This window comes from Amblyomma maculatum, chromosome 11 (assembly GCF_055883805.1).
Source record: "Amblyomma maculatum isolate TAMU_Amacu chromosome 11, ASM5588380v1, whole genome shotgun sequence".
In the NCBI taxonomy this organism is placed as follows: domain Eukaryota; kingdom Metazoa; phylum Arthropoda; class Arachnida; order Ixodida; family Ixodidae; genus Amblyomma; species Amblyomma maculatum.
Window position 1 is genome coordinate 36,859,320 of NC_139354.1, and position 14,300 is coordinate 36,873,619.

General features: G+C 48.0%; 1 protein-coding gene across 1 annotated transcript in view; it reads right to left on the reverse strand.

Moving 5' to 3' along the window:
- Positions 1–14,300, reverse strand: part of LOC146173514 (phospholipid-transporting ATPase ABCA3-like) — a 109,870-nt gene that overhangs the window by 69,896 nt on the left and 25,674 nt on the right. The window contains exons 6-9 of the mRNA XM_084585212.1: positions 7,198–7,389; positions 4,037–4,215; positions 1,659–1,787; positions 110–227 (exon numbers count right to left, since the gene is read on the reverse strand). Coding sequence (XP_084441338.1) covers positions 110–227; positions 1,659–1,787; positions 4,037–4,215; positions 7,198–7,389 — 618 coding nt within the window. The remainder of the gene's footprint in view (positions 1–109; positions 228–1,658; positions 1,788–4,036; positions 4,216–7,197; positions 7,390–14,300) is intronic.

Here is a 14,300-nt window from a genome sequence, read left to right on the forward strand (position 1 = left end):
CCGCCATTCCGCGGGAAAAGTGGATGGCATAGGTGCACGGGTTGTTATCCGTCGCACAGCAACGAACCCATCTGTAATCAGTGGTAGGGACACTATCTGCTGCACTCGCCTGTCAGGATGTTCATCAGCGTGGTCTTGCCAGCGCCATTGTGTCCTAGAAGCACTGTCACGTTGGGCTCGTACACTCTGAGGTCCACGCTGTTTAGCGCTGTCTTTGTGCCGAACACCTGTCAGAAGAAGCGATGCCCAACATCAGCAATCAAAAACCTCGGTTGCTTGGACTGCTTTGGCTATAAGGAGACGTTATTTGTTTCTGCGTATGCACTTCAGAAGATGCGCGCCACATGATACCGCACAGCCTCTACGGCGCATGCGCAATCGGACATCCAGCAATCTGGTATTCGTCTACGCTAGTATCTCATCGCTACACTAAATCTCCTATACTCAGCTATACGCTAAGCAAAAATGCGATTCGCGAGAGCTACTGTGAGACTAATACATTCCTGTATGTTGAAGCCACAAATCAGAGTAAGACAAAGCTTCGTATTATGAATACATAATGCTTGTACTATATAGGTTACAGAAGGCAGCACCTGTAACAGTTTTAAATGTCTGCAAGAGGGATTAAATGAAAAATACACCAGACCATCAGTTTGCTATAGGGGGCACTAGTACACGTACCCCCTACCTGAGAGGAACTAACAATTTCTTTTGTAGGTACAAGGGTCCTGCATCAAGTGCCCTAACTCGCCAAAGCTGGTACCCTCAAGAATAGTGCCACCCCTTTGCATGAAAAAAAATTCAGTCTCTTGTCTTTAGGAGGAGAACGGCGAACTCCTACCATTCCTCTCCTATCATTTGCCTCTCATCATTAAGCATTTTTACTCCTTTCTAGTCAATCGCGGTCATTCAAGTCGTCGTTTGACATACTGGTCGTTTCGTAGTCATGATGCGTCAAGCCTAGTCATTGGATGTTTTCATTTCCAGTCAGTTGCTCTCACTACAAGTCGTCGTTATGTAGTTATGTTGTGTCATGCTTAGTCATTGTAGTCATTACTACTCATAGCTAAGCATTTCTACTCATTTCCAATCAGCTGCTGTCACTACGAGTCATTTTTTATGAGCATTAGTCATTAACTCTATCGTGTCTAACTTTTATTCATTACCTATCAACATGAATTATTTTCTTTCTTAATGTCCCTCCTCACACGTCCGCTTTTTGCGAGTGGCACATCACCTCACAGATGCGATGTACTGGTCCTGCGCACAGCTCCCGCGCACAGAGTTTCGCTCCATGAGCCTTTCTGTGCTCATGGAGACTAAACTCATGGAGACTAAAAAACCGCTGTGTACAATGTCTGCTTTACAACCCTGCAAGTGACATGTTCGGTAGAAGGAGAATGTGTTGATTTCAAACCTTACTTTCAGGTTGTGAATTTCGCGTCTACTATACTACATTATCACGGCTTCATGTGTTCAGTCTTATTGGGAATGCTTTTAGGTCCGTGGCAGCGAATAAAAAAGCTCAGAGTGTTTGAAAAAACGACACTTGAGGCAGTGCTGCAGTTATATATTCGAGCGCTATTTCGAAAGCGTCCTTCTCTGACCATTTTATCTTTACTTTTGTATGCTTCAGTCGCATTTCCACAGGAACCTACTTTAACGAGGTTTTGCGTGACGATCACTGCACGTCGGCTTGGCGGGAGCTGCTCGAAGCGGTCTGGGTCCCTCTCGACGACGTCGACGATGGCCGCGTTTTCCACCCTCGACGCTTGCCAGTAGGTCACCTGACAGAAATGCAGGAGGCAAGCATGTGTCGTTAACCTGGGCTACCAGAACGCAAAGCGCTATGAGGCTGTGGGTTGAGCAAAAGCCAGCAGCACCACCGTGATATGATTCCAAGACACGTCATATCAGACGGCTTCAGGTGATGCAGTGCAACGGCACGAGGCATAGACGAAAGCGCTCGTGGAAGCAGTTCCACTTCGCTGCTATCACTCGGGAGAAATCTCGGTGTATCGCGCGCTACGAAGAAAGTGATAAAGCAGCGTCTCGTGACAACGACGATGAGCAAGATCATTCCGTGATCTATAGGGTGTTGCACAATTAGAGGCGCGATGTAGAATGCTTCTCCCAGCTAAACCGCGGAATCCTTGCAGTTCAAATTTCGCACAGAAGTCACATTTTGTCGCTAATATTTTTTAATACTAAATTTGTTTGGGGTACTTGCCTGATTCGATCAGAAGAAGTCAGATGTTCCCATCGCCTGCGGCGGCGGCGACGCCAGACGAACCGCTGCCCCAGCAATGGGACTGGTGGCGCCACCTCATGCTGCTTACAACAACTCAAACCTTCTGCCAGAAACGTTCGCCCCCTCTTTTCCTGCTACAGAGTTGTTGTAAGCAGCATGAGGTGGCGCCACCAGTCCCATTGCTGGGGCAGCGGTTCGTCTGGCGTCGCCGCCGCCGCAGGCGATGGGAACATCTGACTTCTTCTGATCGAATCATGCAAGTACCCCAAACAAATTTAGTATTAAAAAATACTAGCGACAAAATGTGATTTCTGTGCGAAATTTGAACTGCAAGGATTCCGCGGTTTAGCTGGGAGAAGCATTCTACATCGCGCCTCTAATTCTGCAACACGCTGTACAATCGCAGTAACAAGGCTGCGCTCTGGCGACTTTTGAAAACAACAAATAAAGCTTTCAATGGTTCGCCGTAACACCACCCTTTAATGTGAAAGGAGAGGCCCGAGTTCGCTACTCAAGCAAAACGTAACGCTCAAGAGCCCTAGGTAACAGGACGTAGCTACGTCCTGTTACCTGTCAGTGCAAGGCCATGTCAGGTACTGGCTACCACCTTCCAGCGCCATGCTGATGATTTTGCTTCACAACGGCAACGCCGACAATGACGCTGACGCTTTATTTCTGGTGAGTGGCACCTTTAATGTGAACGCGTTAGAATGAGTGATGTATCTTACTTCAGCTCCTGTAACTTCGTTAATGAGTGAAAAAATTAAGAAATTCTTGGCGCCCATTTAGCCTCGTGGCACAAATCTGACAATAGGAGACTTGGGGACGAAGTTCATGCCGACCGAGAATGTTATGCAGCATTTAGATATACTATCACATCGAGAAAGCGCCAATGACGCGAAGGGAGAAATTTTTGTCGGACCCCGATAAAAGTGCGGTAAAGCTGCAACTTTTTTTGTGGTATGTGAGCGTCATAATGACGCATAGATACCTCAAATGCTAAAAGATGTTTTTGATTGCAAATTATTTAGCCGACTCGTCGGGCTCGTTCCGTGGCAATGACGTTTGGATGTTACGATGAAGATTCCGCACCAAGATCGCCGTTTTGGTGGCTATATGCAAATTTATGTATGTCCTAGAGCTCATGTTTGTAAACATTCATGCAGAGCCCTGAACTACAACTTTTCTTCAGCCTATGTAATGTTTCAGGATTCCCCAATCGAAAGAAGTCACTTTTTCTGTCGTCGTCTCCAACCAGTCAAGGTGACATGTTTTATGGCGAAAATTCAGCAACTATATGTAGGATCATATTTTATTTCTTATGCACATATTTCAGCAGTTAATGGAGTGCAGACGCGCTTGGTCACACTTCGCCACTTGGAATAAGGTGGACATTTATGCGATCATTAATCTCAGCGATGCTATGCACATGAGGCCTCGAAACACGCTTTTGAGGCTTGGTCTGTTGTCCAGCCACTAATACGTTCGTGGACACACACTGCGTCGCGTCGGCAAAATGGTTGGTTGGTTGGTTTGTGGGGTTTTGGGACGTTAAACGCCACAAACAAACCAACCAACCAACCATTTTGCCGACGCGACGCAGTGTGTGTCCACGAACGTATTAGTGGCTGGACAACAGACCAAGCCTCAAAAGCGTGTTTCGAGGCCTCATGTGCATAGCATCGCTGAGATTAATATTTATTCCCCATAAAGTTCGCATACATTCATTAACTTCTATATTCCGGTTTTTACGTACGCATCTCCTTCAGCATTTCTTTATCTTACCCTGCAGCAGAAGCAAGGTTCCTGCGGATTCTTTGTGCTCCACGGCAGGACCTTGGAGAGATACCAAGTCAAGAAAATCATGGCAACGTCCGATGCCAGCATCACGGTCCACAGTTCAAAAATGGTGATGTTGTCTCGCTCCAGTACCCTCTTAAAGACTAGAGACCATCCAGCCTTTCCTGAAATGTAAGATAAAGCCTATTAGTGGTAACTCTGACTACGAAAAGCGAAGCTGAAAGCATGGAGAAATTCACTATATGGGTAGAGTTTAATAGTTGATCACGAAGGTAAATGTAGCGCAGTACTCAAAATATCTTCCCTGAAGCAGCGTCCACAGGGCAGGTACAGAACCAGAGGATAACGAGCTGAAACGTGTTAAACATGATACTTTCTGTCGTTCGGGACACAGCAGGAGACGGCGCATTCGAATCTAAACGGGGGATCTGCGTCTGACAATTTTGCACTAGACAGGGGTAGTGGTAAACTGGTATGTGCTAGCCGGCTGGTTCGGAACGATTTTTTTATTTTCCTGTGTGCACTCATTGCTGGGCTGCAGCTCGGAGCTTGTAAGCTAAATAGCTCAGCGACGGCTTCCATTCTTCTATGTTTTCATGCACTCGCTAGTTAGCCACAGATGCCTGGGAGACACGTCGCGCTAGTAGCATCTGGTTTACTCCACGCAACTTGTGAGGGTACGAGAACACATACCGGTTTCCATTGGGCGAACAGGAGCAAGAGCTACGAGTAACCAGAGCAGCACACGAGAGCACTGGGGACGCGCGTTGTCGTCTCCCCAACGGAACATTCACGCTGCTCGGAGAGCAGCGTAGCGAGGTTGTTGTTGTTGTTACGAACTTTATTTTTCCACCGATGTAGGAGGCCCCCTACTCCCCGCCCCCGGCACGCAGGCCTATGGGACGGAGGCCGGGGCCTCCGCGACTAAAGACAGGCGAAGTGACAGTGTTTCTTCGCGGCTTCAGCCGCCAGGCGGACAGCTTGCTGCTGGTTGGCGGGGGACTCGCTCCGCAGTAGCAGTTCCCAGGCTTCTCTACTGTTTATGTTTTCCTTGGCGCCAGGGGAATCAAGGGGGAGCGCGTGACGTCAGGCGTCAGGTGATCAAACTTTTCCCGCGCTGGCGTTGCCCGTATCCGCGGTCCGAACGGGAAGGGAATTTTTGCACACCGTGAACGTGCAATCACGTGACACAACAGTGACGGGGGGCTACTACGTCACTTCTTGCGTGTCCTGTCGACGTTTATGTTTTTTATTCTACTGGGGCAGTGATAAAAGCGCTTGGCCGTCGGAGCGCGGCTTCGAGCTGGCGGAGGGAGAGCATCTAGCCGTCCGCACTTAACAGCACGCACGCTTTCTTCTGTATTTTTTTCCTATTAGTGGGGAGAGGTTGAATGGAGGGGCGGGTAAAGCCCCTCAGTAAAGGGGCTTTAGGGGCGGGCAGGCTAGCCAACGTAGACAGCGTGGTTTCAAACGAGTGACGACTTGGAGCTGCCCTCGGTAAAGAAGTATGCACGCTTGCTTCCTTTCTTCTTTTTCCCTAGCTGTGATGTATGGGCTGGTTTGGCTTGAGAGGCAGCGGAGGGAGTGCTGAAGATTTGCTGTGTCGTTTACTTGGCTCAAGCAGCCGCTTTCGCACCTTAAAAGTTGCGCCTCAATTATGTACATACAATTATATATATATATATATATATATATAGAGAGAGAGAGAGAGAGAGAGAGAGAGAGAGAGAGGCGTATCCGTACACTACCTAACATCCTGTATAATTTCACAGCTTAATTCCAAACATCAACGTTTAAGCGCAAGATGCTGTAAAGTTATTTGCTTTTTGCCACTAAAAAACTGCATGTGTGTGGGCGCGCGTGTGTGCAAATAACTGATGCGCAAGTACTCAATATATTTGAGGCCCCGCATAAGGTCAGTACTCTTGCACGTTTTCATTGTAGTGAGGAAGCAAACTCACAATCCCTGCAGCGCGCTGCAAAGAAGCAGACTCGCGACGGGAAGTCCCTGCGTCGCTTTGAATAGCAGCTCTAACCCCGCCAGACCACCGGAAGAAAGAGAACGAAAGCAAAAGACTGCGAACGCACAAAATCTGCGCTCACTCATTCCCTCGGGGGATGAAACTTCTTTTTACTGCTCGGAGCCATGGGGGAGGGGAGAAGACTGTGTTGGAGGAGGGCTAGCCCGTTATACTAAGTGGCACGGGCCGAGGCTCTTTATTTTTCTTTCCTTTTCTGCCTCAACATACCATATGTGTTGGAGGAGGAGCCATGGCGTGGACAAAACTAACTGCCGCAAGCGCTTTACAGAAGAAAAATAGAGAAGAAAGCGTGCGTGCTGTTAAGTGCGGACGGCTAGATGCTCTCCCTCCGCAAGCTCGAAGCCACGCTCCGACGGCCAAGCGCTTTTCTCACTGCCCCAGTAGAATAAAAATAAAAAAAAAATTAAAAAAAACGTCGACAGGACACACAGAAGTGACGTAGTAGCCCCACGTCACTTTTGTGTCGCGTGATTGCGCGTTCACGATGTGCAAAAATACCCTCCCTTTTCTCACTGCCCCAGTAGAATAAAAAACAAAAAACAAAAACGTTGACAGGACACGCAGAAGTGACGTAGTAGCCCCACGTCACTTTTGTGTCACGTGATTGCGCGTTCACGGTGTGCAAAAATACCCTCCTGTCCGAACGCCACCGCTGCCGTCTTCCGCCATTTTTCTCGACCGTCCTGCCCGGGTTGAGGGCGAATAACCAGATGTGACGTCAAAAGGTCACGTGACTCCCTCCGTTCTCCCTGCACTCCGCCCCTGCCGAGGGAGCACCGAGGACTGCTCTCGGCTGCTTTCGGGACCCCAAAAGCGCGCCTCCTCTGCCAATAGAACACAACGCTACTGCTCCTGTTCGACCACTGGTAGGCGCCGAAACTAGCGAGAGCACTTTTAGTGCAGCTAAAAGTGCTCCTGTTCGCCCAACGGAAACCGGTAATAGCCGAAAGAAGTCGGCTGCAAGGGAGCAGCAAATCAACGACAGCCCATTTATATGGCTCGCTTTCCGCGACCGAATAAAGGCAGCAATTGCGAAAGGAACACATCTGCAAAACTACTCAGCATGCGCAGAGAAGCAGCATATAACCTTTGACTTTCACTGACCTTCGTAGTCTCTAGCGAGAAAGAGTATCCTGATGACGTAAGCTGCTCCCATGTGCGGCAGCACCCCCGCCAGCAGCTTGCTGCGTCTGGACGTCAAGATGTACTTAGGCACGGGAGGGCCACTCTCTCCCCACTCAATGAATAGAGGTGCGATCATCATGACCAGTACGCCGAACATCAGTCCAGCCCAGCCTGCATGGACAAATGAAAATGACGAAGCAGCTCCCAAACATCATACTACGAGGCGTGCCTTGACAGACGTTACGCGTCAGAAACAAGAAAACACCAGTAAGATGGTTATCACTTTGAAGAAAGAGTTTCAGCTAGTGTTGTTTTATCTGGTGAATAGAGTTCTTTTTACTCTTCATTGTTTTCTTCTCTAGCGGAGAGCACATACCGTCTCGATTCTCTCGCCTCGTCATGTCACTGCGTTCAACCATTCAGCACAGCTCATTTGAATGATGTCATCTCGGACGCCATTGTATGCTCTCCATCAGCGTGTCGCGATATTGGGACGCCAAAGAAGGGTAGGGCCTTTACACCATCCGTAGTAAAAGGAAGCACTTTATAATTTTGTTGGATGGAATGCCCGCGCAGACCCGAAATACCATGGCGCGTTATCTAATTGTCCGCGACGTTCTGAAAGAGCTGACGGAAGTTCTGCTCAGGTAGAAGGGCCTCATCCTTTCCAGTGTATATAGTGTATATTTTGAATGTTACATACTGGAACTCGACACACACTGAAACCTCCCACGCAGTCGCTGACGAGCCCCATCAGGGAAGGCACCGAGTCAGCCTTCCCTGATGGGGCTGCAACAGGTAGGTCACCGCCACTTGCGGCGGGGGCTAGCCTGTCACGGAATTTTTATCTGTTGTAGGCCGTCATTGCACCCGCCACCGCTGCGGTGGTGAACGACGGCTGCTGTTGCGGCGCGCGCCTTTCTTTCCCTATTTCTTTTTTTCTTCTCTATTTTCTCTTGTGTCTGCACGAGGCAGCGGAGGTGGCTCAGCAACAGATCCAGTAGCAGGCCCGTACATTTTCTTTTCCTTCTTCCTACAGCCACAACAACAACAACAACAACAACGAGGAAGCCTGACAGCTGGAAGATGAATCGAACCTCCAGCATGGATCAGCGTACCGAAGCGCGCTGTCTTTTCTGCCCGCAGAGCAGGCAAGAAGAGATTTCGGCGGGAAGAATCTCGAGAGTGGCGCTCTTTTCCGTACCAGCCGCGCGTTTCCCCCTACTTCTTAGCCGCATTGGTCACTGCCGGAGAGTTACGCAACGATGACGGGATGCTTCTCCCTTTCGCAGGCTGGGTTTTTATTATTACGTATGATCGTTGCTTTGTTGAGTCTTTCTGCCTCGCTGACACCGCGTCCAAAACGGTCACCTGTACTCCGCTTGAATGAAGCTCAGCTTGCTATCGCTGCACTATTTCATTTTCGCGAGAAACTGTCAGCACCTTCGTCCTATCGAGGCTTTCATACACTGCAAGGACAGCAAGGACTGCGAGGCCTTCTTGTCCCTAATGTCGAAAACCAATTTGCCGGATAGGAGTTTCCCCGAAGGCTGCCTAGTCGCAGGAATCGGCTAGAGTGGAAAATCCGGTAGCGAAGTCTTCCACGGACTCTTCTTCGAGTCGAACTCGTGTATTGGATATCGCCGTCGGAGATAGCATTTTTCTGCGCAATGAAATACAGCTTTTGAATCTATGCAACACGGGATCAATCATGTTCTTGTCTCCAGGGGACAGCTTAAAGGCGTTGAAGGTCTCCTCTGCGTGCGGACCAATCAGGTAGGCCAGCGTGTCGATGTGCTGTACTTCAGGCTGATCACAATGTCCTGAAGTCATGCGGTAGTGAATGAAGGGCTTCATCCGCTTAGACCAGTCCCAAGATAGAGGAGGCGAACGTAAAGGACCTCAGAGGAGATTTCTGCAGGGAAGCCAAATTGCAAAGAGGGAGAGTAGTCCGGAGACTTGCGGCTTTTTGTCATCATAACCAGCTATATTATCCATGCCCGGTCATAGTCGCTAATATCAAAGGAAGCCGACCGTCGGATGCAAGGCCACGGCGGAAGAAAGAATAGTGCTGCGTCGGCACGCTCGGGCTAGAGCTAGATAGCGACCACTAACGAGCGCTGTTGATGGCGTCACGTTCTTTAGAGAACTATACTTTCCGCCTATTCTGCTGGCGTTCCTAAGGGAAACGGCACGCGAGCTGAGCTTCCACGACTTGTGTCACCAGTAAAGCACTTTAACATTGCAATACGCCTGTTCTATCTAGTTATGTTTATGCCGCTTCTTACTGTCCAAATGACTTCATTTCTTAAGACAGCACGCGTCGTCTGCTCGAGCAGCGATTCAAGCGGCACCACAGGCGACTACAATAGCAGGTTGCCTCGTCTGACAGAACTGTCGCCGAGAACAACCCCTGGTATAGTGCTCTAGAAGATTGGGCAGTGTGTCGACCGCGCCGCGAAATGCATGGGAGCGGGGGGCCGCTTTTGCGATGACGGAGGCGCCGCAGCGCAGAGGGCGCCACCAGCAACTGGTGTGTCAGCCGTCCGGGCGCCCGCGTATGCGCGCTGTGCAGCAGGGTGGATAGCGCGCGCATTGCACGTTCTTGTTTGCTTGTGCGTCGTCTCGAGCTGTTCGCGACAAGATTTTATAAATATGCCGGTTAATGGGGCTCAGTACTGTTAGCAATCACCTAATTTATTTTCCCTTTTGGCCGTCGACAACACCTCGCGGAAGCAACATGACGGGAGCTGGGCTCTGAAGAAAGCAGCTTGGAGAGGGCGTACAAATTCAGACTCGCACACCACGCTTCACTCGCCGTACAGCTTGCTTTAGCATTCCTGAAGCACCTAATTGACGTCCAGAAATGCGCTCGTTTTGAAAAGAAGGCAGTGTGGAGGCAGGATGTATGAAGAAGTGAAACATACAGCACGTGCGTTCGAGCGCTGACTAAAACTGGTCACAGTAACCTCATTATCAAAACAGTACAAAATGGTATATTCCGTTGTTTTTCACGCCAACTATGCCGACTACAGTACGTCACTGAAGCCACAAAAGAAGTCGGCATTCAGTTGGAATAAATTAAATGTGGACTACCCCGCATGGAGGCAGAGATATAGTAAAGTAAGGACATGAAAAACGAACGACATCACGCCAACTGGCTACTGAATAACGGAACACAGTGGGTCAGGAAAGGTGGAAGAAGTGGGAGGTAAAGATTGCACAGGAAAATAAAAAGAAACGTGTCGCCTATTAGGGAGGGAGAAAGGGGTTGCATGGTGGAAGGCACGCAGCGCCGTGAAAAGAGCGACCGCAAATTTGAACAAAGGTTCAGAATTTTCGTGCGGCACGGCAAACGCACGACGAAGAAAGCAGGCAGCTAAAGACGAAGAAAAATGGAGATATATTAAAAACAATAAAAAAAGAGGAAACAACCGAGCATAAGAACCAAATGAAGGCCCGGGAAGAGGAAAGCAGTGCACAAACAGGCTGCAATCGAACGCGTATAAAGATATAAGCATCGAAATTTAAGAGACAACAATTTGTGAAACTGTACACTAATCTAAGAACACACAGTTTTCTTTTCTCTCCATAAGCTGAAACATTGTTGTAACGGGTCGCTTTATAAATACCCAGAGATGTGCGCTATACTTATGACACTTAATCTCAATGCGTTATAGTTTAACAATGACCTAATTGTTCAATAAAATGTTTCCATTCTAGGGTGCGCAAGCAACCGGTAATATGCAAGTCATTGCCTCCAGAAGATCGCTCTAGTCCTGTTTTATGTACATACAAAAAAAAAAATGAATAGCTTTGAAAAAGAAATAACGACGGAAAATAGAGGACGCAGAGGCTATAGGGCACGCTTAATTCGCTTCCGCTAGATCATACTTCTGCGAAAGAGAGGTTGTGAGGCCGGCACGGTTTCTCACCACGAACAAAAATAGCGTCATAGGTTCGAAGCTAGGTCGCAATTTACTAAAACATTTGGCTCGGATGCACTGTCCTTTTCGACTGCTTTGCACTTCAGATTTTGCAAACTTCCTGTAAAATGTGAAGGTTCAAAAAGTTTATCTACTTGGAGCACCAGAAAAGCTCCCACTTGAAGCAATGAAATTTAATGTGTTTTTGCGGCTTCGCTCTTTGCGAAGTAAGCGAATCACGTCAAGAGTTCCCAAAGGGAAAATAATTAAATTCCCTTGGAAGTATTTCACGTTTAATATCAACCTTGTTAACAATTATAGTCTGGTTAGTACTGCAAAGAGCACCCGCGGCAAGTAGCCAGATTATACATAGTCCGGTAAGCAGTAGTTGCAAGTATATCCAGTCGATTACTCATATTTAATACCACACACTCAAAGAATAAACACGTATTATGTCCGCATTTGATTTCGGCACTATATTAATTGCTTGCGTATTAGGTGCTCGTCATCTTTTTCGCATTTTTCCGCTTTCTCTCGGTGCGAGCCATGACCTGCATCATACCTGCCAATTCGACGCGCAATTATCAGTGCTTTTATTTTTGTTTGTTTGCTCTGTACCATTTGATGCCAGTAAAGCGTCCGTACTCAAGTGCCCACTATGAACGTATTACGCATGTGACAGGTTTAATTTTTCACATTTTATTTGAAGTATAGCCGTAGCTGTACTTGACTTTTTTTTTCCATCTAAACAGCTGGTTCACCCTTTGGCTAGTGGCACGCAAACAAATGTCCGCGATATACGTATATGTTAATCACGAACAAAGAATAAATGCTTGAGTCGCGTATACGTCTTGCTTATTTTTTTTTTATTTTTTTTTTGCCGGTAAATACCACAGTGCTTCAAATTAGTACGGTAGTGAATAAATGTGTTTTGCTCGCACACTGTATTTGTAATTTCTATAAGAGGTGATTAGGGCACATAAAGAACACCGATTAAAGAGATATATTACAGATTATTTAAGATTTAAGATAAACGTTGTTATGTATTAATAAGCGCAAGCTGCGAAATGTAAGCAGGTGTTCGTAAATAGGGTTTGTAAAAAATAAGTGTTCCTAAAGAGGCCTTACGAGGCACAAGCTTTGATTCGCATGTACACTGTTTTTCTCCGCGTGTTAATAGCGCTCCTGGGCAGTAGCCTTTATTCCCTTACGGAAAAACGAATGCAAAACACCACGCTTCGTTGCAAACATAAAGTACAAATTGCTCATCTGGACGATTTGTAACTGTCCGCAGGAAGAAATGTTGAGAGTTTCAGATAGCTATTCAAACATCGCGCGCTGCTCCGAAGGACTACCCAAGCGTGAACGATGTCTCCAGATAGACGTAAAAGAATGGCAGGGATCAGTTTAAGCACCTGGAATAAGTAGCCCCTTTATTAATTATCACACTAATTGCGTAGCGTCTGCAAATCGCTCCAAAGAGGACCGCACCCCTCCTCTGTACCCCCGCTATCCCGCGGCCGCTACGCGCCGAGCGGCGAACGTGGCACCCCTGTTGCACGTCGCGCCCTCTCGCGGGAGTCGGTTCTTGTCATCGCAAAAGCGGCCCGCTCTCCGGCGCCGGTCGTCACACTGCCCAATATTCTAGAGCACTATACCCCTGGTTGTAAATCGGCAACTTAGCCGACAGGGGTTCAGTAATGGACATGCCCGACTCGCATATTTTCTTCCCCTGCAACTGAAGATTACTGTGAGTGGCAGACGTGAATGGTTTTGTGCATTTGGCTATGGAAACAAGATCATGATTACTTGCTAACTGGAAGGAAGCGCCTCATATACGAGGCTGCAGTCATGGCTACATGCCCTGCAAGGAGAAGGTGTCGTTCTAAAACACTCCCAAAGCCGGATTTCCAAGCGCAGGGGTATAAACAAATGAGCCTTCAGTATGTAATGGGTCTTTCACAGGACTGGAAAATAATATATGTTTAAAAACGTAGAACTTGTGCCAAGCGCCACAATAAAAAATTACCTCCAGTGCTGGTACCGCTTCTTGATTCCGCGCCGTGCATAATAGTAGTAAACACATTTAGTTGGGAGAATGGATTATGGGATAAGGGTGGGGATGGTCGGGTCCTCAATCCCGGACACTGTTGGCTGATGCCGCGCCTCGAGTTACCGCAAGCAAAGTCATTTGTGCCATAAAATTGGATCAGGACAGGGCCACCTCAAAATCCGCTCACGTTGGATTTTCCTTATGAGGTGTTAAATAATGCGCCTCTCAACGCTTTCGGACCTCCTCTTTCACCGAGCGTTTGGCAGACCGTGTGTGTGTGGTTGGTGGCTTAATTGGCAGCGACACTTAGCGTCGAGCCATGAAACCAGGTGCTCTCTGCTATGACTGAATGAGTGCAGTCCTCCGCAATGAAGCGAGGATAATATGGCAAGAATAGCAAGCGCAGATCGCCGTGTAGGTAGAAACTCAACGCGTGAAACGAAAAGTCTTGCGGTGCGAACCTCATTTAGGAAAATCGCTTCATCGTGCAAACATCCAGATTTTTAGGGCGCCTCGCTTAGCTGTGCTTGTAACAAACGTTTTAGGTAACAGTCTTGAACGGCCACTGCAGGGCGAGTGACCGGGCATGAAAAATATAGGAGGCTGTGACTCAGTTAATACCAGCGGGCCATAGCCCATTGCAGATTTCCAGCGGCATGCTGCGTGGAGATGATGGGGCATCTTTGCACAGCAATAGCTTTTCTTGGCAGTGGACTAGGTCCACTTAGACAAAGCGCATTCTTTACCTGCATTTAAGAGCTTCCTTCTATAATATAGTTTATTGATAATGCCTGACATTTATGTAAATTGTCTGAGATTAGTGCTCATTTCCAACCATTTGAGGCCATGCCAAAACGGTGTTCAACGCAATATTATTAAAGGCCCCGTTAGAAGTTCTCAAAATTGGTTCCAAGAGGTGCCTCTGTGGGTCACCTCCAGCCCCCACTGAAACACAAAAGTGTGCGCATTGAGCTTATTTCTGGGCATTACACTGGCGTCGTCGGCGCCGGGGCACAGTTATGCCTCCGATCAGTCCATTTGCGCCTTAACGCCCTTATTCACTTAAGTAAAGATACGCACTCGCTGCCGAAAGCTGGGCGTAG